General features: G+C 41.4%; 1 protein-coding gene across 1 annotated transcript in view; it reads left to right on the top strand.

Moving 5' to 3' along the window:
- Positions 1-25,026, top strand: part of LOC145769648 (activating signal cointegrator 1 complex subunit 3-like) — a 32,577-nt gene extending 7,551 nt beyond the window's left edge. The window contains exons 11-45 of the mRNA XM_082581316.1: positions 113-235; positions 1,015-1,215; positions 1,776-1,916; positions 2,543-2,707; positions 3,067-3,158; positions 3,610-3,766; positions 3,885-4,019; positions 4,355-4,612; positions 5,337-5,495; positions 6,561-6,680; positions 9,984-10,080; positions 10,213-10,367; positions 11,526-11,702; positions 11,945-12,173; positions 12,361-12,515; positions 12,818-12,916; positions 13,209-13,377; positions 13,685-13,822; positions 14,077-14,242; positions 15,391-15,557; positions 16,070-16,215; positions 16,489-16,609; positions 17,178-17,320; positions 17,611-17,869; positions 19,082-19,224; positions 19,554-19,692; positions 19,965-20,124; positions 20,500-20,616; positions 21,130-21,298; positions 21,614-21,765; positions 22,185-22,308; positions 23,745-23,856; positions 23,925-24,022; positions 24,108-24,280; positions 24,718-25,026. Coding sequence (XP_082437442.1) covers positions 113-235; positions 1,015-1,215; positions 1,776-1,916; positions 2,543-2,707; positions 3,067-3,158; positions 3,610-3,766; positions 3,885-4,019; positions 4,355-4,612; positions 5,337-5,495; positions 6,561-6,680; positions 9,984-10,080; positions 10,213-10,367; positions 11,526-11,702; positions 11,945-12,173; positions 12,361-12,515; positions 12,818-12,916; positions 13,209-13,377; positions 13,685-13,822; positions 14,077-14,242; positions 15,391-15,557; positions 16,070-16,215; positions 16,489-16,609; positions 17,178-17,320; positions 17,611-17,869; positions 19,082-19,224; positions 19,554-19,692; positions 19,965-20,124; positions 20,500-20,616; positions 21,130-21,298; positions 21,614-21,765; positions 22,185-22,308; positions 23,745-23,856; positions 23,925-24,022; positions 24,108-24,280; positions 24,718-24,865 — 5,307 coding nt within the window. The 3' untranslated portion in view covers positions 24,866-25,026. The remainder of the gene's footprint in view (positions 1-112; positions 236-1,014; positions 1,216-1,775; positions 1,917-2,542; positions 2,708-3,066; positions 3,159-3,609; positions 3,767-3,884; positions 4,020-4,354; positions 4,613-5,336; positions 5,496-6,560; positions 6,681-9,983; positions 10,081-10,212; positions 10,368-11,525; positions 11,703-11,944; positions 12,174-12,360; positions 12,516-12,817; positions 12,917-13,208; positions 13,378-13,684; positions 13,823-14,076; positions 14,243-15,390; positions 15,558-16,069; positions 16,216-16,488; positions 16,610-17,177; positions 17,321-17,610; positions 17,870-19,081; positions 19,225-19,553; positions 19,693-19,964; positions 20,125-20,499; positions 20,617-21,129; positions 21,299-21,613; positions 21,766-22,184; positions 22,309-23,744; positions 23,857-23,924; positions 24,023-24,107; positions 24,281-24,717) is intronic.
- Positions 25,027-25,482: the final 456 nt, after the last annotated feature.

Here is a 25,482-nt window from a genome sequence, read left to right as displayed (position 1 = left end):
TGTTCAGCCGAAACTACTTTAAGATCGCAGTTTAGTTTGTAGTGGACATGGCGATTAGTCCTATGAACAGGATTCCAAAATATATCATCACATCAACATGTTGTCATTTCAGATGTCCCTTCCTGAAGGATTTGAGTTGAAAACCGACAAAAGGTTCGAAGAAATCCGAATCCCTGCCACTCCGAAATATGCCAGTCATTCATGGGAGTCTGTGCAGATATCACAGCTAGACGAAGTGTGTTGTTGCAACAATCTTATTTTAGTCGGTTTTGTTTTGACATCGATCAGTTTTTCAACTTGCTATCACTATTTTCTAACCTCCCCCATACTTGACGTCATGCTTCAAATCCTTGTTTACTTGAGTTGGCGGTTTCTCGTTTGTAGCTTGTCGCATCCAACCAACTTCAAACGTTTCGAGTTTTTTTCCATTCCCGATGTATAAAAGCCAATTCCTGAAGTTTAATTCTGGCAGTTTCCCTCTTGCTGAGGTTCGCCCCACTGACGCAGGTCATTGGATCTTCTGTTTCTTACTGAAGTTGTGTTGCTGGTAAACGGCTTAGTCTGCTAGGTGAAGTCAAAAACTCACATTTATGAGTAAAAACGTCAACATGATCATAGATTTAACAGAAAAACATAAAAAGCGCGGAAAAAAGAGCGTGGTTCACAAAAACAAGAGATTAAATCGGGAGACATTTAAGAAAATGGCTTTTTTACAACAAATACTAACTCTCTTCTAAGGCCTATCCGTCCGCATTTTCTTCACGTTCACTGCCAATCATAAACATCTGCTATTGAAGTTGATTTTGGCAAGCAATTAACAGCAACGACCATTGAGGTCATCACCTGAACAGTGGAACTGGTGCCAGCTGATGCAATTTGAAGGTTTTATTAATAGTGACTGAAGTAAATAAGAAAAGAAGTAACCCTTCTAAATAGGGCGGATAAAAGTAGTGTCGCATCACCTGGATCTAATTCCCTAGTCAACATTAACCTTTAACTTAGTTGATCTTGCAGATTGCAAAGAAAGCTTTTCAAGGAATCAAGCAACTGAATACGATCCAGTCACGTGTCTTTGAAACTGCCTATTCAACCAATGAGAATCTCCTAATTTGCGCGCCAACCGGAGCTGGCAAAACAAACGTTGCTATGTTAACCATAGTGCGTGAAATCATGCGGAACGTCCAATCAGGAGTCATCCAGACAGATAAGTTTAAGGTCAGAGGTCAATAAAGTTCATTCTGTCCTTTTGCGATCGCACTATTTGCTTGACTGTGCTAGGTGCTAGCATGACTTTGCTGACAAGCTGTACATTCAAACTTTTTAGTACATATTCAGTTATTCACCGAGGGCATGAATGTCAATGAAATACAGCTTTGTGCAGCTTTGTACCATCTTTTGGTTCATGATCCAAGTCTTGCAAGGTTTTGCCAACGTTTTTCATTCAAACTAATCCACGCAACAAAATGACGTTTTCTATGTTTAAAAAAATGCGTTTTTGGTTATGCACCATCTAGCCCTTATCTTGACTTTGAACTGGTTTGCACTTAGCGCTAAAATAAATTGTTCATTTCATAACATGACAAATGTGATGTTGTTTTGTTGGTTTGCTTACGATTCAACAAGTAACCTGTTTAACGAAGTTGTTTTATCGAAGATCACTTCCTGTTTAATATCGTTCTGGTGTATCGCTTGTTGTTGCTGGAATACTTTGTTTCTCGACCTGGGCGCTTCAAGTATAGACTAATAAAACGCATCGAATGAATTTATTCTCACAGATCGTGTACGTCGCCCCAATGAAAGCCCTGGCAGCTGAAATGACCGCTAACTTTGGGCGGCGACTTTCATCACTCGGCGTCTCCGTGCGGGAACTGACTGGTGACATGCAGCTAACTAAGACGGAGATAGCCAATACTCAGGTCCTTATTTGTAAGCTCATTTCAATCTGCAGAATTTATAGCAGTAAATATCATTGCAAAATATACGTGCAAAATATTATCATTACTGTTGTGAGAGCTCTAGTTATACGCTCGATAGGAACCCGGTTCGACACCGCTTAAGAGCAAGCGGCCAGGTCATGAAACGTATTAAGTGACATTCGTGAGAGTAGTCTCGAAGATTGGCTTACAATAACTCCTGTAGTGTTTAATTTTTTGCTTTTTTATGATTATTCATGGTATTGATGAAGGATACCACAGTTCTCGAGTCATTGCACGCACATGGCTGGGGAACTGAGTTTCCAAAGCTTGTAAAAAGCCGTTATCACAGCAAACCCGCAGCATCAGGCTGAAACAGATTGTTTCATTTACACTTGTGAAGTAAGTTACGATCATGCTGCTGAAGGCGACACTCAATCTATTCCAGATGTTGTTATATGAACGCGTTTTTGTTCATGATATTAGTGAGTAATTTTACAACAAAACACAACTACGGTGTCACGGTAGAATATAGATCTGAAGACAGGCGCCACTGTTTCATATGTATAGATTTAGTTTTGATGATCTATGTTTCTGGTTATGTTTTGATTCTGTCTTGGTGCCTCCAGATGTTGATCACCACTCCAGAGAAGTGGGACGTAGTGACGCGTAAGTCGACTGGTGATGTTGCTCTGGCTAGGTTGGTCAGGCTCCTCATTATTGATGAGGTTCATCTTCTTCATGACGAGCGAGGTCCGGTCCTGGAGACTCTCGTCGCTCGGACTCTGAGGCAGGTGAGATCACTTCCTTTTTTTGTCTTCTGCAAAAAGACAAATCCGATAGACAAAATTAAACCAATTTTGTTGATTCATGTTACATCGGTCATCGTCAAGGCATTAGTCACGCTTCAGTGGTTACTTTTTATCGATACCTTAAATTTTTGTAGTTATGTATCGTTGTCATTAGGCAAGTGGTGTTATCAGTCAATTGGTCGTTTCACTTTTATCATCAGCAGCATCCAATTTGCAACGCCAACTTCAAATTGATATTATTGTGACGTCTCTTGCATAAACAATAGAGTGTGTTATAAAAAGTTAACAAGAAACATCAACCTTGTGTTGAAAGGAACTTGATGCAAGCACTTCGTTCGCAGGTGGAGACTCAGCAGACCATGATACGCATTGTTGGTCTTTCAGCCACCTTGCCTAACTACACCGACGTTGCAAGCTTCCTCAGAGTCAACCCGTAAGTCTGATACTCTAGTCTTTGCTTTTCTGGTATTCGCTGAATGACCATTCACCATGTTATGTAAATATCTACCAATCCTGCTGACCAAGTCACTTAGTTAAGGCTGGCAGTTGCAGCTGTATAATGTATTATTGTATACCTTTAAACCACTTGATGTTTGCGCTCACTTTTAGCAAACGTCTGTGTTGGCTTCGTGGCGCGTACGTTGTTTCTGCACGTGCTTGTGAACAAAGCTATAGTTTCACTTTTTAACTGAGTATTGAGGAACTTAATTTAAATATTTTGTGACGAAAATACTGACCATGGAAATTTTTATCATCCATGCATTGCTCATAAAAGCGCTCAGATTGTAACTAGCAGATGTGTCACTTGTATCAAATGCAAAATGGTTTTGTGAAGAGGATCTTTTCGTATTCAGTTGCAATCAAACTACCTTCCCATTATTCAGTCACAAAGGCTTGTTCTTTTTCGACGGTCGCTTTCGTCCTGTACCTCTCCAACAAACCTTCGTCGGCGTCAAGTCGCGTAGCATCATGCAACAGAGATTGGACATGGACGAAGCTTGTTATGACATTGTTACTAAGAACTTGTTCCACGAACATCAGGTAAGAACATGGCGGATGACTATTGGCGGAAGAAGTTGGAGACTTCAAACTCCATGTTTGAACTACGTAATTGTTCCCAGCATTCCAACTTCTCGCAATAAATTGTGTTCCTGTCCAGGTTCTGGTGTTCGTACATGCTCGTAACGCCACCGTGCGTATCGCCAACGCGCTGTTGGAACTCGCTAGGACAAACAACGAACTGAGCTTCTTCTCGTGCAAAGACAATGAACAGTACCACTTGGCTGAAAGACAAGTGAGAATATTAGTTTCAAAATTTCATTTAACTGATTGTACCAGGCTTGTAATCTAAGACTTGATTTCGTTGTTGCGATTAAGTTAAAAATAAGTGTACTGGCGCTAACTGAGAAAAATTTGCCATTTTTACGTTGTTTCATCGTCACAAGACGTCGTCGTGTGAGCCTCTGAGACCGAGGGTTTATTCATTTACCACCCTAGATTCACGATGTTCCCGGACTAAAGGCTACTAGAGGCAGTTGTGATACGCAAAAATAACATTCTGTGGCATTTTTGCCACCTTGGTTCCAAGCATCGTCAAAGTTGCAACATTTCAAGTTTTTTTTTTTTCAGGTTCAGAAGTCGCGTAGTCGCGAGGTTCGAGAGTTGTTTCAAAACGGAATCGGTGTGCACCACGCCGGGATGCTGAGGTCTGATAGGAATCTTGTGGAGCAAATGTTCGGAAAAGGATTGATTCGTGTGCTCTGTTGCACCGCCACGCTGGCATGGGGTGTTAATCTACCTGCCCACGCGGTGGTGATAAAAGGCACGCAGGTGTACAATGCAAAGATGGGAACATTCGTCGATCTTGGTATACTGGATGTCATGCAGGTGTGTTGCTACTAGCAACATTTTGTTGTTGCTATTGAAATATTGATATCAACACATTGACATCATGGAATTGAATTATCATAATGGGGTCGGCCCGAAAGGACAAACAAGCAAAGAAGAACATTATTATGCGGCAGAAAACAAATCAATAATTAGCTTTTCCCACTTCATTATTATTCGACATCATTTCGTTTGCTTCAAGCGTGTTGTTTATTGACGTTTCGTGATTGGCGGATCATTGTTTTTGGGTTTACTAGCTCCTCCAGAGTCTATGATGGCTTTCTCAAGATGTTTCGGCGTTTCCACATCCGCACCTCTTTGACATGAGATTATTTTTGTAGACGTTGTGCTGCTATTTTACCAACGTTGCGCGATAAAATATTTCATCATTTGTGACGTTATTTGTCGTCTTTATGTCAAGTTCAGGGGTTCATAACCAAGAATGCACGCACCACTAAGGGCTGCGACACCTTTTCGCATGGGTGCTTGGATGCTTGAGTCATTTGGTTAGTTATATTATGACGTAACAAGCTATACTGTTTACCGAGACCGAATGTTTTCAATTGTCGGTGACTATTACTTTTCAGCTATTCTTAGGAAAGGGTACGAGAAATGGTGTGCGATTTCGTGGTGGTGCCAACAAAGAAAAGGGTTGAGAGCCACTGGTTTAGTTTGATGTTCGTTGTTTTGAGGGCATGTTTCATTTAATATCTTCTTCCATCAGATCTTTGGTCGGGCGGGCCGTCCTCAATTCGACACCACGGGGGAGGGTACCATCATCACAACGCACGACAAACTTTCCAAGTACCTCGCTCTTTTGACGAGACAGAATCCTATTGAGAGCCAGTTTGTCGACTGCCTTGTGGACAACTTGAACGCAGAGGCAAGTATCGTGGGAACTGTGTGTCTGCAATAGTCAAGAGCTTATAAGCTCAAACTTTTACAATCCTCTGTTTCTCCCATTTATCAATTTCATATTTGTCAACAACTTCTGTTTGTCATGTGTGTTCACCATTATTACGTAACAGATATGTAAACTTGGTAAATATTTAAAACAATTCAAAGCTACAAAAACTTTTACACATTTATACATTGTAGTTGTAACCTTTGATGTTTTCTGCTGTAATGCATTATCGCAACCGGAGAGTTACCCGAAGATCGAAGTTTAATTTGGAATCTGAAAACATATGTTTATCAGCTTATTAACTTGACGTGTTGCTTTAACACATTCATGACACATGGCACGCTGTGCCGTAAAACAGCACAACTTTGCCCAATATTTGTGAGTTAAAGTTTGGCCACAATATCGCCTTCATGTTTTATTGAAATTATTTAATGATTCTCTTCTCTCATGTTATCGCTATATGTCAGGGTATCCGTTGGTTAACCACTACCTGGTGTCGTCATCGATAGAAACTAGGCCTGCCATGCGATGGGATGTTCTGTATAGCCGGCAATCCTTGATAATGTGGGCCGCCGTCTGCATCTAATGATTAATGGGGTTAAACATTTTATCTGTTGGATAATCAAATAAAACATGAAGACAACATTGTGGCCAAACTTTAACTCACCAATATTGGGCAAAGTTGTGCATCCCGGCAAAGTTGTGCTGTTTCACGGTATGTTGAATTATTGATCTGGGAGCTAGGTCACTTGGTTGATTTTTCATACGTGTATTCGACACCTTGCCAGACCATGAAACAACTTTATTAAATTAACATCACACAACAAGTATTGTTATACTGCAAAATTTTGAATAGGAATTTGTATTTAAATAAGAACATTCTGATGACCCCAATATATGTGAATGAGCTTGTTAAGGTTTTCAGTGAATAGCAACTAAATATGATGTAAAATTAACTCGACATGTAGTATTCCAGCATTTCCATCACCAGTGATAAAGGGTCGTGTTTTGACGCGTTATTGACTGTTAACTTGCACTGAATAGATTTGCCTTGGAACAGTAAACACGGTGGAAGACGGCGTCAAATGGCTTTCTTACACCTACCTGTTCACCAGGATGAGGAAGAACCCGCTTGTGTATGGAATCTCTGCTGCGACACTGGAGGTAATCGGCTTATCATTGTCTGTATTATTACGTCATAACAACTTGGGAAGCAACGTTGCTGAATGAAATTTATTAGCTTCTGTTTATAAATATTCCAACACACAACAAGCTTAACTTGACTCTAGTGTTCTTCTGTAGCAGCGCTTTTTAAACTTTGGTCCGTTGGCACACCTGTGTCCCACTTGATTCCTCATAGTGTTCCACCAACAAACGAGTAGAACCCTTGGCCGCCAACGCGCGAGCTTTTGCTATTTCTTTGTTTTTCAATTGTGACACAACATTCCACCCGTGACGTCATAATCAGAATTGAGTCTTGGTTACTTAGTGCTTCATAAATCGATGCGACGTGGCTTGGTGTTTCGTTGGTACAACATGTTTTGAAGGCTTGGCCTAGGCATGTACGTTAGGGTGTTTCATTTTTTCCACACTTTCGAAATTAAAAACGTTCGGGTTTGCGTATGATGGGATTTTGGACACTGATTTGAAAAATGTAATTTTTATTCCACTATGACGTCATTTAGATGTGGCACCGCGCGGTCGAAAGTCGTGTGGGGACAAAAATATGGGATTTCCCGTAACTCGGTAACGGAACATGGTAGAGAGACGAAATTGGTGTCAAAATGCGCAGAAGGGCCGCTTTCCTATACCTTCTTAAGAGACTTCATTGTCGTATCTTCCCCACAAAGCGAATTATATCGAAAAAACGATATTTCGCATGCACAAGTTGTTGCTATAAGTACAATTTTTTCCGTCAGTAGAGCTGTTGCTGCAAATTTACCTTACATTACTACTACAAAGCTAAGAAAAGGAAAAATAATGAAAGTTGAGACTGAGACCCATTTGGCTAACTTGGAAAGTTCCGACAAAGACGAAACTGATCCAATTTTTTTGCTAAAACCGATCACAGGTGGGAGCCAGTACGCAAAACTCACGACTCTGAATGTGAGTAGTGAAAGTTGCATACTCGCAGACAGCCGAATGACAAGCATCCGTCAGCAATCCGATCAACTCTTGTGCTGTGAAGGTGCTGAAATCGCTGCTTCATCATCGACGATATTCCGTCAGCGTGAAAAAGTTCCCATGATGGTATTGTAGAAAATTGAAGTGCAGAATGTTTTCCTTTGCCATTTTATCGATGAAAAGCGTGTCAAGGCGGAAGCATTGGTCGCAGTTAAGTCTTTTTCCTCCGGTACATATGTCACAAGTGAAATTTTGTACAATACCATCACACAAGATGCTTGCGAAAGTATTTTGCCTAATATTTATGCAGTGATGGCAGACCTACGGCGGTCAATACTGGTAAAAAGGTGGGTGTAAACAAACGTTTAGAATGCAGTATAATCTTCAGAAGTTTAAGAAGTTAATTAAAGAATGCACAAACAAATCGAATGGTTTACTGAACAGAAGGAAGTTACCAAAGGACAAAACAACGATTTTAGTCGAGCGATCAAATGTGCATGCAGGTGTTGGCTTGTTCTACATTCATGGATGTGTAACACAATTTGAAGCATCTTTTGATTTATAAACAAGAAACCATATGCAACTCCAGATGGATAACGACAGCCAATGGCTGTCTTTGCTTGTTTGTTGTTCAATTTGACAAGCTTTCTACAGCAGACAAGACAAAACTGATCAAGTTAGTGTCCCACGTCGTGTCTGTTTACGTTCCTTCATTTATAAGGATTTATTTAAAACCAAAGGCATGTGATGGACCATTCATTACTTTGTTTCGGCGAGATTTGCTTCTAGCATACCGGGACATTGAAGAAGAAGTGATTGATGTAGTTTACAGATATTTCGTGGAGTGTGGTTCTCAGTGACTGTTTTCAGAAAACGTAACTTTGATTTTTTTCGGTGTCTCCACCGTTTCCTCTTGAAATTGTGGAAATCCCTACTTCGCTTCCAGCAACTGGCGATATTCGAAATCTGTTGAAGAGCCGAGCAGCGAGATTGAAGAACTTTTTCACGGTTCAAAGTCAATTTGTAACATGCGTCATGTGCGCCCATGTACCTCCATCTTTCTGGAGGTCGATTGATAACAACAATCGTTCCACTGAGCGACGAATCGGAAAGCTCAAAAATGTTGTAGGAGAGCGACTTAGTGATGAAAGCAACCGTCTTGCCAATTTGCGACTTCGTGCATTTTTGCGCAACATAGAATGGTAGTGCTTATTATAGTAGCGTTGTTTGCTGTTAAAGAGTTATTTTGTTATTAGAACGGTCAATTAATGGCAATAGCATGAGAGAAATGAGAACGTCGAGAAATGTGAGCCGCTTTTGCAAAACCTCGTTCAGACATACAGTAGGCTACTGCAAGATTAACTGTAGACATCATTAGCAAGTTATTGATTTCGTACCAGTAGCCTATCAATTTATCTCTGCAAATTCTCAGCTTTGCATTACGTATACAATTGTTAAGTTTGTTACAGAACAGTTACCTCGAGACCATTAAAGAAGTATTACGAAAAAGTACTTATTTAGGAGCAAAACAAGTACCCTGCATCATAAGTTGTAAAAAACGTTTTTTTTTCAATATAATTCGTTTTGCGGCGAAGATACGGCAATGAAGTCTCTTAGGAAGGTATTGGAAAGCGGCCCTTGTTTCGTTTTCGGCGGAACTTTCCAAGTTAGCCAAATGGATCTCACTCTCAACTTCCATTATTTTTCCTTTTCTAAGCTTTGTAACAGTAATGCAAGGTAAATTTGCAGCAACAGCTCCACTAACGGAAAAAATTGTACTTATAGCAACACCTTGTGCATGCAAAATATCGTTTATTCGATATAATTCGCTTTGTGGGGAAGATACTGCAATGAAGTCTCTTAAGAAGGTATAGGAAAGCGGCCCTTCTGCGCATTTTGACACCAATTTCGTCTCTCTACCATGTTCCGTTACCGAGTAACGGGAAATCCCCTATTTTTGTCCCCACACGAATTTCGACCGCGCGGTGCCACATCTAAATGACGTCATAATGGAAAAAAATTACATTTTTCAAATCAGTGTCCAAAATCCCATCATACGCAAACCCGAACGTTTTTAATTTCGAAAGTGTGGAAAAAATGAAACACTCTAATGTACGTGTCTATCAGTGACCCTCGTGCAGAGTTGGCAGCCTTAGGACCATATCATATTATTTTCATCATTAACGTGTCCGGAGCGAACAGTAACCTACTGGCTACAATATAATTAATCGCTGTACCAGCACGTCAATGGACGGGAAAAGGTGGCAAAACCTTGAAGATTTAAGAATACCAGTCACCAGTAATTTTTAGACTGGCTGATTAGTGACCCAGTACTTTCTTTAGAACGATCCTGGCCTCGAGAAGTGGCAACGGGAGTTGATTGTGAGCGCGGGAAGGAGACTCGACAAAGCTCACATGGTCCGATTCGATGAAAGAACAGGTGATCGTCACGTCACAATTCATACACGTCCAATTCATATACGTCACAATCTAGACCACGACACAATGTGTACACGTCACAGTGGATATCAAAGTTCGGTAATCTCAGTTTGAAATAAACTTGGTTCTTCAGGATACTTCAACCCCACAGACATGGGTCGCACTTCTTCACATTATTACATCAAGTACCACTCCATAGAAACGTTCAATGGATTGCTACGTATGGATATGGACATCACCGCCATCCTCGCGATGATATCGAAGTCTCATGAGTTTGAACAGATTAAGGTAATTTTTACTTTCTTTTTTATCGTTTTCTATATTTTGTTTTATAGGTAAATCGTCCCCACTGGTTGTTTTGGGTCAAAGACTATGAATGTACAACCCAACCCAGTTTTCTTGTTCCATTATATTTATTGTTCAACCCTTAGTATGTTGAATATTCTTCTTGGGAAAACTCAAACTATTTTTGAAAAAAAAGCAGTTTAGTTTATTAATGAGCAGCAGCATGACTTCGTTCTCTTAAACATTGATGTTTTCAGCATTCCAGACCAGGTTATTTCCTCCCCTATACCCGGAACAACAAAACTTTCCCAATCACAATATTATCCCCACAACGACATTGGAATTTCTGCTAATTATTAATAGAATTTTTTCATCTGGCAGCACTGGACCTCGTCATTACAACTGAACTGTTTTGTTACAACGATGATTATTGTGTCATAATTGTTGTCAGTATAGACTTCAGGCCTCTAAGCTCCCGGCGGCCATCGGCCTCGTGAAGTCTTCAAATGGCCTTTTGGTCACCGGTAGGCCATGTTTGGTCACCGGCTTCCATAAGCCAACATTTCTCTACTTTGTAGATATAGGGAGGGAGGTTAATCGTTTTTTTTTTCAAATTCAACTTCAGCCCTGATTTCAGGATGCAACAGTATATTCTAAGACCTCTAATAAAAAAAAATTTTGAAATTCCGTCAGAAAGTCTTTTCTTAAATCGCCTCATAATGCAAGGTAGCATTTGCGACCTTTTTTTCACAAACAAGCCAATGTCTCTCACATGCCAACGAGGAATTTTTCTGGTAAAAGTTTCGCAAAAAGTCTGACCTATAAAAACTCGAAGACTAGCTCCAAACCTATTTTGGAAGCAATGCATTTAAATACAACTGCAAATATGTTTCAGGGCTTTGTTTGCGTTGGTCTTACCTTAGTGAACGCAAAGACACGATATCAATTAACAGATTTTAAAAACACAAATTTTAATGGACCTTTTATTTTGACTGCCGGGCGCGAGAATTTGGCCGCTTGGAAGAAGCTCTGGAAGGCCATGTCGCTTGGTCGCCGGAAAAATAAAGCAGCTTAGAGCCTGGAGTTTTTTTTTTTGGAAATAGCCGCGAAACAAAATTAAACAATGTATGAATGTTGTTCAATAATTATCTTGTAATCTAGGTGCGTGAAGATGAGATGAACGAATTAGATGATTTGATTGAGGAAAGCTGCATCTTGAGGATCAAAGGAGGTCCTGAAGATCCAGAAGGAAAAGCCAACATCCTCCTGCAGACTTATATCTCTTGTGGGGATGTTCACAGCTTTTCCCTCACGTCTGACTTGATGTACATTGCCCAGGTATGTTGTGCTGTGTACAAATACAAAATTGGAAATTTTATAGCCAGATTTTTTTTGAATGATTATCTACATTTACAATATTTAAAGCAAAGTTTTATTTTTCATAAGGCTTAAAAATTTATAACTTAAAATTTAAGACTTGCCTGTTTAAAAATTACGCCAACTGAAAATAAATTTTTCTTATTTATATTTCTTTATATTTTATATTATTTATTCTTTGAAAATTCTAATTGTTTTAACAGAATGCCGCCCGTATTGTTAGGGGAGTGTTTGAAATCGTGCTGAAGAAAGGCATGACCCGAGTGTCTAGTCGTCTGTTGAAGCTGTGCAAATGCGTCGACCGGAGATTGTGGCCTCACAATACCCCACTTAGGCAATTCGGATCCCGGCTTGGCAAAGATGTTTTGAGGAAAATTGAAAACCAAAAGATGAAGATAGATGATATGAGAGATATGACCCCCAAAGAAATTGGTAAGGTCATATCTGAAAACCGAAATCGAACGTTGGATCAACGTTTATGTGTCTATGTTTGCTGCAGCATGTACGGTACCGAGATACTTATGTTTGCTTGAGAATTTTAAAGGAACGTCGTTGTTGTGAAAAACATCCAATTTCGTAAAATTGATGCTTTGCGATCTCTCACATTTCTTTCCTCCAGGGGACATGCTCCGGCATCCACGGATCGGTGAGAAGGTGGCAAGGTGTGTCAGTGAAATGCCTTACGTCCACCTTGAAACATCCATACAACCGATCACGAGGACTATTTTGAGGATAAAACTCGCCATTACACCAGACTTCAGATGGAATAACCAGGTATGTGTCGTCTTTGTTTTACAAGGTTCAATTGTATCTTTTGCCTATTTGTTAAAAAGTACAGGACGATACCAGCTACAACGCACTGTATATCAACGCGTTAATAATTTAAAAGTTTTTGTCCGCTCTATGAGCAACCTGCGTTGATGTCGCTAGATGGGGTGAGATACAAACCGTGACTATGACATCGACTGTTGTGTCTACTGCTGGTATTGTGAGATCATAGTCCAAATACAGCAACTTGGCGTTGTCTTTTTGACACCGTCGCCTTTCTGTAAAACCATAGTTTTATAATCACACAGGTTCATGGTGGGACGAGCGAGCCGTTCTGGGTTTGGGTGGAGGATCCTGATACTGACCACATGTATCACAGTGAATATGTCAATATCACAAAGAAACAGGTGCGTTTGTGTCAAGTGTTTGTTAGGAATGATTTGTCAACTATGCACAGTGCAGGCTAACTCTTAATAGCCTGTACACATCATTGTTTACCATTTGTTAAAAATATTGTTTGTCGTTTTTTACAAGTAGGTAGGCTACTGTCGATCGCGGAGTGGCACCCTTGAATTCTCTCATGATTGTGAACAGTATGCTGCTCTATAAAGAAATGCCTACGGCTGTTCTTGGGGTTATAGCCTGCACAACTGCTCAGATGTGTATTTTTTTTCAACATTTGACTTGTTTTTAACCCAGGTGGTGAAAAAAGAAACCCAGAACCTTGTTTTCACAATTCCTTTGATCGAGCCCCACCCCAGCCAGTACATGGTTCACCTTGAGTCAGACAGGTGGTTTGGCTCCAACGCTGTCTGCCCCATTTCGTTCAAACACTTGATCCTGCCTGACCGTCACCCCCCACATACTGGTGAGCAAGTCCTAGGTGGCTCTTTGATGTTGTTTTGTTTTTTATCTTTTCTAGAATAAATCGTTGAATAATCTTCTACGTGACGGTTTGCTGCTCTCACCAAGCGTTCACTCTAGTATCCAAGAATATCCGCTAGACGGCGTGTGAGCATCAAGTTTATCAGTCAAGCGAGGTGCTATAAAACCGATAATTGACAGAAACATGACGCCTGCCATGAGGCCAAGCAAAACTTATAAACTTTATTTCTCCGGTTGGCGAATACTTGTTCAAGTGTTATTGTTTGTTCATAATTCAAGATTGTCTACAGAGCTACTTGACCTGAATCCTCTCCCCATTACGGCGCTGACCGATCGCTTCCAGTCCGTCTACAAGTTCTCCCACTTCAACCCGATCCAAACCCAGATATTCCATTGCTTGTACCACAATGATTCAAACGCCTTGATAGGTAGGGAAGACTTTGCAGGAATTGATTGAAATCTAAGGCCAAGTAACGAAGTTCATCGCGAAACTCTTCGCGGTGTAACTTTGGCGCTTTTATCGATAGCTTTGTCTAAGAACGCATTTGACAGTACGAGCTACAAATATGTGATACCCCAATGCGTTGGAAAAAGGTTCTCGCATGGTTTCGCTTTGAATTCGGTTTTGAAGTTTCCTGTTGCATTTGTGTAAATTCTTTAAATACTACTTTTCTTCCTCCAGGTGCTCCTACAGGATCAGGAAAGACAGTTGCCGCAGAACTTGCGATTTTTCGGATGCTGGAGACACAACCTGGAAGCAAAGCCGTCTACGTGGCTCCTTTGAAGGCTCTGGTCCGGGAGAGGATGACGGATTGGAAGAAGAGACTTTCAGCTAATCTTGGCTTAAAGTAAGAGCAATAGTGTATTTATAGAGTTCCATTTATTGAGTATCTTAGGCTATACTGCAGATTCATTTATTTATTTAGAGATAGCTTTTTAGGTAATGCTTTCGTATGTTTGCTTTTTAGGCACTAATGATACTCTACAGTTGTAGAGCGAAATGCATATGCCATAAATAAGGCTCTGCTGATTCTCCATGCATTTTTAATAATAAATACTGTAAGAGCAATAGTTGCTTCATTTCTCAAGATGCAACCACTTTACAAGCCGATCTATTGAGGAACGGAAAGGGGGCTGATTTTTGTGCTTGTTCTTTATGCTTGAAAGGAACAGAAAGGGGAGCTGATTTTTGTGCTTGTTCTTTATGCTTGAGAGGAACGGAAAGGGGAGCTGATTTTTGTGCTTGATCTTTATTCTTGAGAGGAACGGAAAGGGGGCTGATTTTTGGACTTGATCTTTATTCTTGAGAGGAACGGAAATGGGATTATTATTGTAACTGTCCTTTGCGATGTTTTGCAATCGATGGAGATGTGATTTGCTGAGCAGGGATCCCAGGCCAGCTTTTCTGATGTGAGATCTCAGCAGTTATAATAAGTTGGTACGGTGACGTCCGGTTCGGCCTTGGTACTTTTTGCTGCCAATTATCGCAAATTCGAAGGCTTTCTAGCATTAAGGCCTCTTACATTCCATGTGCCGATGGTGATTTCCCATGGTATAGTGCTGGAACGGAAATGGGGGCTGATTTTTGTGCTTGATCTTTATGCTTGAGAGGTTGCTGATCTTTTTGTTTGCACTAATATGAAACTGCTTGGGAAGTTCTTATATTTATAAATGGTTTCTTTGCAGATTATTATCAAATTGTAGTGTTGTTGAAGCGTTTTCTTTCTGCACTTGCAATTTTATAGCTTTTTTTCTTGCCGGTCTTTGTCTGGAGCTCATTACAATGCCGCTTGCAAATCATAACCTGACTATATTTTATAAACAGCCTAAAAATGTCATGTTCGACAACCTATGCATATCTCATAAGATAAAGCTTTCGCCGCCGTAAAGATGACTTGGTCATTGTCTTACTCAAATAGAAACCAACCTGGCATATACCACAGGCTGTTGGACGGTGTTCTGATGATGATCGATGATTGGCTGCTTTCTTATGTAGGTTGGTGGAGTTAACAGGAGACATTGCGCCGGACATGCGAGCCGTGGCCAATGCTGACGTCATAATCACCACTCCCGAGAAGTGGGACGGCGTGTCGCGGAGTTGGCACACGAGAGGATACGTCCGAAAGGTGGCGCTGCTCATCATCGACGAAATACATTTGCTTGGTGGGTTCCACAAATATTTACATTTCGAGTTCTCTTGTTACGTATGAGTTGGTAGCAGTTATGTCCATCCCATCCAGGCGCTGCAGTTATTGGACTATATTGAAGCGCTGTGAGATTGTCATTGCCATCTTGAGGTCGGTAGATAGGGCGATGTTGGGTGATCTTTGAGGTCTTTGAGGCTGGTCCACATGGGTGGTGTGTTTGAAGTCAACAAATCATGGCAGGCCAGCGCCACCACAACACTGACAACGCGCGTATGTTGTGGCTATTTGCTAATAAAACTTTAAATTTCCCGCAATAGTTTGCATCGTCATCGTTTTGTTGTGGTTGTTTATCTTTATATCAATTATGTGTTTTATGGAGTCTTAACGCTTCAATGACGAAGGGATTCTGTTTTTTCCATCCACGAGTGCTTTGTGAGCAGACCCTGAACTATCACTGGCTACGCTACAAAGTGCCGCAACCGGGATTGGAACCGCTGTCTACTGATCGTGACTTGATCTGTTCCGCAGGGCAAGACCGAGGTCCGGTTCTGGAGGTGATTGTGTCAAGAACCAACTTTATTTCGTCACAAACGGAGCGATCTGTCCGCATCGTCGGCTTATCGACGGCCCTCGCCAACGCGAGAGACCTCGCCGACTGGCTCGGGATAAAAGAGGTGACCTGATCAAGTTGCTACGTTTTAATCGCATTGTTTTAAAGGGAGGGATTATGACTGCACAGTGCACTTAGTTCTGTGTTCGCGTAGAATAGTTTTTTTTAACAGCAAGTTAATTGCGTACTGTATCGATCTATGTACTATATCAAAAGTTTCCAAGGGAACGTTCAAGTCAAAATAAGTGCCATCAGTTTGGTAAATTAATATTTTCCTCGTACTCCCGGTGAAATTACGTTGCCCTTAATGTATAACTTTTGACTTTGCGTCTTACAGATGGGTTTGTTCAACTTTCGCCCGTCTGTTCGCCCAGTGCCGATGGAAGTTCATATAAATGGCTTTGCCGGGAAGCACTACTGCCCTCGCATGGCCTCCATGAACAAGCCGTGCTTCCATGGTGAGGTGCACTTGTGAGAGCAAGTCTAATTACATTGTCATCTATTCTCGCTTACGGAAAGATCTACAATCTACTGTATATCATATAACAAAACCTGTGGCAAGAGATTCCTTGTGTATGGTTTATGGTCTCCTCCTTTTAAGCTGTTGGTTCAATCAACCCAGCAACCAGCGCAACGAAATAAACACAAGACCTCTCGATTTTTAGCCCACTACGAAAGCATCAAACATACGAGGCTATTTGTTTTAAGCCAGGTTTATAGTTTTACTACCTTGCATTTATTCAATATAGTTTAAAAGACTCCACCGAACCGAACTCTCTTGACAGTCTGCCTTGTGTAATTCTGCTGGGTGTCATGCATTGCAGTTGAAGAAATTCCCTTGGTAGAGAGTTCTGTTCTGGCTGTAGTACGTTGGTCATAGTTTTAGTTCATGTCATGAAGCATAGATGCTTCAGTTGTGGAAGCTCATTTACTAACTTTTGAATTGTAATTTAGTTCGATTATTTATTTTGCAGATTAGTGTTTTAAATTTAATAACGCTCAATTTCTGGTTACAACAATTTCTAGCCATTCGAACTCACTCGCCAGCCAAGCCATCTCTCATCTTCGTGTCGTCACGACGACAGACACGCTTGACTGCACTTGACTTGATAGCGCAACTAGCAGGAGAGAACGACCCTAAGCAATGGCTTCACATGGATGAGATGGAGGTGAGATAGGGCGACTATGTACTGAGAAAAACTCAAGATATTTGCTGGAGCTTTGCATCTCTGCTACATACGTTTACATGCTTTTTTGTGTTGTAACAATCATTAATACACGTCTTTACCCGCCAGCAGTTTTTGCCAACTTTCTCTATTCGTTAGCTAGTGCGGCCTTATGACTTACTTTTATTTCTAGCTTGTTATGACCTAGGTCCTAGACTTAGAGGTGTGTTTGCCTTTAGAAAGCCAATAGAAAACTGAAGTAAGGAGCTAAGCTTCTCTTTTCACTCTTCTAGATGGAGGAGATCACACACGCTGTGAAGGATCCGAATCTTCGTCTCGTCTTGGCGTTCGGGATCGGGATCCACCACGCCGGACTCGTGGAGCGGGATAGATGCTTGGTGGAGCAGTTGTTTGCCGAGCAGAAGATCCAGACTCTGGTGGCGACCTCCACCCTCGCCTGGGGGGTGAACCTCCCCGCCCATCTTGTCATTGTCAAGGGGACCGAATATTTCGACGGGAAGCAATCGCGCTACGTTGATTTCCCGATAACAGGTCTACGAAGCAGATCAATTAAATGCAATGCAGCATTGTTAACGTCACTAACTGAAGTAGCAAACTAACCTTTTTTGATTTCAACGTGTGAAGATGTTGAATTAATGTAAAAAACGCTGATTTACTGGCGGGGTACGTGTTCAGGATTGCCTGTAGTGCTATTTAGAAACCCAAACATCGATTAAACATCTGAAGTTTAGATTCTTAAATTCTAAACACCACTCAACAAAAAAGCAACGTTTCAAGAAAATGGAACATTGAGAAAGATGAAAAATATTTTCATCAAGCAAAGTTTAAATTTAACAATTCATCATTATCATCACGTGCCGTCTCCAATCTGAAGATTGGCTGTCATTTTTCCCCACAAGTCACGTTCTTCCGCTACTCTTTTTGTTTCTCCGATGCTTGACAAATCAGCCCACTGTATTACATCATCTCCCCATGTTCGTCTCCTTCTTTCCCTGCACTTAGCAATTCGTCAAAGGATATTAAAATGCTACATCTACTCGACCCTTTTATACAATTCTGAAACTTGGACAGTGTCACCAAACAGGGAGAAACGGATCAATGCCTTCGAGCTCTGGTCATAGGCAAATGTTAAAAATTTCATGGAAACAAAAGATCACTAACAATGAAGTATTATCCAAATTTAATTCAAGCAAAATTCTCTTACAAATAGTCAAGACAAGAAAATTATTGAAGTATTTCGAACACACCATAAGGCAAAATTCGTTACAAAGATCATTAATAGAAGGGAAGAGAAGCGGTAAAAGAAACAAAGGCAGACCAAGAATGATTTGGACAACAAACATCACTAAATAGATAAAATTAAGTTATGAAAGTGCAGTACGAACAGCTCATGGTCGAGAACAATGGTGCATTGTATCCAACCTTTAATACGAGGAAGGAACATAATGATGATGATGAGATAACGAATATGGCAACGTTCAACGTCTTGTTATAATGACGCAATTTGCGTCATGAAGCTTACGTCAAATCTTTTATTGTCCCTGAACATTACTAAGCATGCGGCGTTTCGAACTTCCACGTCATGTGAATAATCGCGAAAAAATATTTCCAGCTTTTCTAGCAAGGACTTTATATGTCGAGAAAGTTAATTTAAAAACACTCCACACTTAAAACACTCAAACACTTTGTTCTACAAAAGTTAACTCAAATCGCTTTCTGTTCAAACTTTTAACTTGACGACAGATGTCTTGCAAATGATGGGCAGAGCTGGCCGTCCTCAATACGACGACAAAGCTGTCTCCGTCATTCTGGTCCATGACGTCAAGAAAGCTTTCTACAAGAAGTTTCTATACGAGCCGTTCCCGGTCGAGTCCAGTTTGCTTGAGGTGGGCAAGATGGAGCCATTTGCTGTTGTAATAGTTTGCGTTGCTTCTTACAGTTTATTACGTTTAAACAACGTTTCTCAAACATGGATTTGTCACTACAATTCGCTGTTTTACCGAACACTTTGTTGATGGTTGTCAGTGGAAGTCCATATAATGGCCTGGGGGTGTGATAACGATTGATATTGGACGTACTGTCCTAATGAGACTGGTTAATTTTTGGAGTTCTATCTTAGAACTGCTAACTTTGAGGTAAAAAGTCGCCATTACCGCATTGCTGCAACGTATAATGCTTGTAACAATTACACGTCTTTTCAACGCTAACTGATCAGGTGCTTGAAGACCACATTAACGCCGAAGTGGTTGCTGGGACGATTGCTAACCGGCAGGAAGCCATGGACTACCTAACATGGACCTACTTCTTTAGACGACTCCTCATGAACCCAACTTACTATGAATTGCAAGACACTGGTGAGTTAGGGTCGGATCAGGTTGGTTGGCTCTTCCTGTGTGGGCTGTGGTGGCGTGAGCATTTTAAACGTTGCGTTGGTTGTCAAAAGTTACGAGTTCGATACTAGCCTGAGGTAGCTCTAAGAAGCAAATCCACTCGTTCGGAAGTAACTTACTGGACTGCTTGCTGGGTTATTTCTACACGAAGGACGCATCAGGCGATCTAGTGGCCTGTGGACTATAGGCTAGGGCTTTTTTCATTATTGCATGCGACTAATTATGTGTCGTCATAGAACACGATTCTGTCAACTTGTTCCTGTCTGGACTCTTGGAGAAATCCATCCGCAGTCTCCAGATGTCCGGATGCATTGCCATGGAGACGGATGAAGAGCTGCAGGCGACTAACGCGGGAAGGATAAGTTCCTTCTACTACCTAAGCCACTTGACCATCAGGTAGGAGATTGTTATGAAACAATCTTAGAATCGAACACGCGTCATGATTTGCGTTTCTTAAACAACTTCTCCTTAGCATTGTTTCTTCTAGTTTGCTGGCGGGTCGGCAATCTCATCACAGATAAAGTAAAAACAGAGAGAGACTGTTCACCAGGCATTTTATACCGGAGGAGGTAACCTAGTAAATAGTCAACAGATAAAGTGTTAGTTGTTTTATTTTGTATAATTTGTAGTTTACGGTTATTTATTTACACAAGTCATGTCTTAGTTTTGAAAATAGGTTTTCTGTGCTACAATGAATTTTAGATCTGGTTTAAGATGTAAAAGCGGTCGCTTGTAAAGCGTAAGGTTAAGGACATCTCCATAACTTCGCAGGATGCTCCATGAAGACATGGTAGCGGAGTCATCCATAGAGGACGTCCTCTTGCTTCTTTCAAACGCGCAGGAGTACCATGAGCTTCCAGTTCGTCACAATGAGGACGCGGTCAACAGGTCAGCATTCTTGCCGCGTGGTTGCGTATTCGAACACATTGTGATCAAACAATGAATTGCTCCTACATTATTTTAATCTTGGAGACACTCAACCTAACAACCGGGAAGCACAGCAAAGGGGTTGTAAATTAGCCAAAACCCTGGTCTTACCTACTGAAACTTATTTTGTCGTATCAAGGCTTACTCCGCCTGGTAGTTGATTTAGATTGAGCTTAAAGCCAGAGAAGCCACTTTTTGTGTCTACCTTATGTGCCAAAGACACAGCAACATGCTCTTGGGTGGTGTCGAACTGGTTTGAACCTGGGTTCTCACCAGTCACCACTCGGCTTTGCGGCCGAAGATCGGACAAATAGATAATTATGACATTATTTCAATCGACGTATCAGATTATTTTATCTTTAAATGCACTCGCTTATCTCTTTCGATCGCGACAGTTTCTTGCTTTAATGTAATTGACTTATTATGTCACCACACAACACAATCGCCACTTCAATCCTGATTGTGACGTCACAGCGAGTTATCGACAACTCTTCCGGTCAAAGTTGACGCGACGACCTTTGACTCCGCCCACACCAAAGCGCTGTTACTCTTATATGCGCACTTGTGTCGAACACATCTACCATCCACCGATTACGTCACAGACCTCAAGTCAGTGCTGGATCAAGCCATCCGTGTCCTGCAGGTGAGAGATTGAGGAAATGTCTTCCGGATGAGAAATCTTTAACTGAAACTTATCCCTGACAGTTTGTCACCATAGTAGAGGTTTTAGACCACTAACGTAGGCCCTGTCACCGAGGTTTATGTTTAAAGTGATCGTTATTGTAATTTCTACCGCTTTTAAAGTTGTTCCTCTGCACAACCGTACATAGGAATCGTATCATCTCCGCTTATTTGGTTCACAAAGCTGTGTGCAGTTGATTCATTTGCACAAGAACTCTGAGCTATTTTGTTTTCTGTGACTTTTTTACTGGGATTCATTTCTTGTTTTTTTTCTCAGGCTTTTGTTGACGCCAGCGCCGATTGTGGGTGGCTTGTGACGTCACTACGCTGCATGCACGTCATCCAAATGGTATCACAAGCAAGCTGGTTCGGCGACACGTCATTGATGACGTTGCCACAAGTGGAGCGAAACAATGTCTACGTATTACAGTGAGATATTCTGTTTATGATGATGGTCGCGTTTTGCTTTTCAGATTTAAGGGCTAGTCAAATCTATAGCCTATGACGCCATGCAACTGGTCTGACGTCCCTTATGACATCATAATGATACTTGAACAGTTTTCCTCTCTAAGGTTTTACAAAGTAACCGTTGCCGTAAGCTAACGGATGCAAATGGTCAATGCGTTTGAAGTATCGGAGTAAAAAGGTTGTTTCTGTCACTCTTTGTTATTCTGTTAGCTTCTCGGCTTTATACGAATGAAACCTGCAACATGACAGAACAACTCTTTGAATCTAAACTAATATTGCTTGTTGAAACATTGGTAACAATAGTTTCAATTGGTAGCAACAGGCACAGATTATTCAAGGCGGTAAGTTTGGCACATTCCAACAATTCTCTTCCATTGTAGAAACCTTTCGCACAGAGGACAGAAGGTTGAATGCCTTCCTGAGTTGATGGATCTCTATAGCAAGCGACCGGATGCAGTGAGAACCGCATTGGCCAAGGAATTCCAACCACCGGACGTCATCAAGGTTAGAGTGTTTGCCGGTAGACCACAGGCGCCTTGGGTTGTAACGTCCTGGGTTTAATACTTCGTGAACGAAGCGCGTGCCTTCGTGAACGAAGAAGCTTCAAAGTCAAGCGGCGCTAGTTCGACTCTCAGGGTGTGCGCTTGAGCAACGCATTCTAAGGACTGCTCTCTATTCAGCGGCACCTAATGAATGGAAGAATTTTCCTGCAATAACACTTTAACAAGCGGAAATTTCACTCTGTTAATCTCGGCAACCGGCTCTGCGTCAAGAGCCTATAATATACAAGTATGCGAAACTACCAGGAATAACCAATCAAGGCTTTGTCAGTCCGAGGATAAAAATTCAAAACCAAACCAAGTGATGATCAGTGGCGTACAGTGACCATTTTTTTGGGTGTTAACTTTTTTAGAAAATTTTAAACACATGCTTGATTTGCACAGTGACTCTTTAGGTCAGTGCTTCCCAACCGGTGGGTCGCAAAGCATTTTTAAATGTTATTGAATGTTAAAATTTTCTAAAAAATACCGACATTGCTATGGATCTCACAAGCCACAGTTTGGTCTTGAACAGTACTGCGCCTTCGCTACTCTTATCTTCACTTCATTTGTTGACTTTCCATTTTTATGAATTGTGCACCCTGTTTTCTATTGGATCGGTAAATTACTGCATTATGATTACGTAACAATTATATGTGTTGTGTCGCATTAACTATTTCAGTACGTACGCCAGTAGTACAGATGCCATAAAAAAAGATGTCATATCTCATAGTGAGTCGCACAATAAAACTTGCATTAAAAGTGGGTCGCGAACTGAAAAAGGTTGAGAAGCACTGCTTCAGGTCATATCAGTTTATTTTGATAAGATCTGAACAACTATTGAGCAAACTGCAAGCCTAGTGTGTGTTTAAAGCCTGCTGAAACAAGTGAACACTCAAACAGAATGGTCACCATGAACCACTGGTGATGATTCACTTGAGTACGTTGAAGTCCCTTGTGGCGCAAAGTAAGCGATTGCTTCTGCTATTTATCTATGCGATTCAACGTCTCTCAACAAACTAAAATCGTTATTGTAGGAAAGGAACACCCCGTTAGATCAGTGAATACGCGCCATGCTCAAGATCACGCGGCGCTGGTTCGACTCTCTGGTGTGCGCTTGAGCAACGCATTTCAGGACTGCTTTCCATTCAACGGCATCTAGTGAATGGAATAATTCTCCTGCAACAACACTTCAACAATCGGAAAATTTCACTCTGTCAATCTCAGTAACCGGCCCTGCGTCAAGAGCCTCTAGTCTACACTCTACAAGTATGCGAAACTACCAGGAATAACATATCAAGGCTTTGTCAGTCCGAGGATAAAGATTCAAAACCAACCAACACCTGCGGGCTTATAGTCAGCTCAGCAATGGAAGTGAATCCTTGTTAACTTTTTCAACAGATTTGCGCCCATTTGTCGAAGCTTCCTGTGGTTGCAGTCACCCTTGGGGTCAGGGGATGGTGGGGGGATTCACCGGATCAAGAAAAGGAGAAAATGGTTCCCTTGGCGTTTGGTAAGCATGAAGTCACCTTGTGTTCAGTGAAGCGTTACTTCGTCTCTTAACCGATTATGATACGACAGGCAAGTCGATTCGCGACCGCGACACGTGGCTGGCTGTGCACGCGGACCAAGAATACAACTTGACTGTGAACCTGAAGAGATTGAACAGGGATTGGAAGGTTAGTTGGAAGATGCTTTTAAAAGCAAACAGGTTGAAAATGTAGGATGAGTTGATAAATCGCGAAAAAATCTTTATTTTGGCAGAACTATGATGATAAGTCATTAACCCCAAGATTCCCCAAACCGAAACTAGAGGGATGGTTTCTTGTGCTGGGGGACCGGGAGAAAAGGGAGTTGATTGCCCTGAAGAGGATCAGCACATTGCGAAAACATACCACGGAAACACTCAGTTTTTTCACTCCTGCAAACACCGGCAGGTGAGTTGAATCTTTATCTTCGGGCTGAGAGACTCTGTCAATTCGGGCTTGTAATAGACTGACTTGTTTACCTGTGAATTACTCCATCATTTGGGTGTCACTGAATAAGAGCTGGCCTATAAATTCTCTGCAGCAGACAAAACATTCTTTTCTGGGAAAGTCGCGAACAAAAAGTGCCTCAAGATAAGTAGATAGCTGTTGTTTGCCCTCCCCCAAACAACTGCTGACTGGGCCCCTTGACATCTTTGCAGCTATTGAGAACCAAACAAGATCTATATCTGCTCAGCAACCACATAATGGAGCTTCACGGGTTATTATGTATGTAACTGCTCGAACACCTACACTACAGAGAGTGGGCGGACTGCTCAATTCCATTCATAGATTAAGTTCCTAATGAATTGTCAGGCTCAGTGCATTTAACGTTCTTCTTCCGGCAGATTGCTCCTCGCTGTGTGGTTGGTATCCGACTCCTATCTCGGTCTTGATCAGTGCTATGACGTCAGGCTCGACGTTATTCCCAGTGACATAGCGTCGCAGTTCAATCAAGAAGTTAAACTAACCAATGATGATGGCAAGAGGACGTGATCTTCTAAGCCATTACCGAAACCCATTGGGTGTAATTTAGTGCAATTGAGTTCGGTGTGTTTCAGATTGTGTTGTCCACATTCAGCAGTTCTTGTTATATTGTTTTGAAACTTGGTGTGATGATCTATAACGACTATAATAAATGTGTGATAAATATCGGTCTTGGAGGTTCCATGAGTAGAAAGTTTGGCGACACTTTAGCGTTTATGAATATTCGAAACTTTGCGTGTTACGAATCGACTGGAAGTTTTTGTCTGAGCAACGATTTGCCACATTTTTTTTCGAACAGCCCTAGATGAGTCACCTGGAACAATTTGGTCCACCAGTCGCAGTATGAAAACCAACAAGCGCAGATCACTTTAAATCGAAAGTGGTTTATTTTTAATATGATTGGAATCTGCATTGGGCTACTTTTCAACAGCGCAGAATTAACAAAATAAGATTCGACGCATTTAATGGGCCAATTACAGAGGGCTTCTCTACCATGCAGAGTTAAACAACTTTCTAGCTGCTCAGCAAAGCACTCATAGGGGCTATGCCTATCTGAGGCGTGATGTCACTGCATAATAACAGCGTTGCTATTGTAAGATAAGCTTCCGAAGAATGGGGTTAAAGCC

This window comes from Aplidium turbinatum, chromosome 4, assembly GCF_918807975.1.
Source record: "Aplidium turbinatum chromosome 4, kaAplTurb1.1, whole genome shotgun sequence".
Lineage (NCBI taxonomy): Eukaryota > Metazoa > Chordata > Ascidiacea > Aplousobranchia > Polyclinidae > Aplidium > Aplidium turbinatum.
The sequence above is the reverse complement of the archived record's forward strand: the minus strand, read 5'-3'. Positions and strand labels throughout refer to the sequence as shown.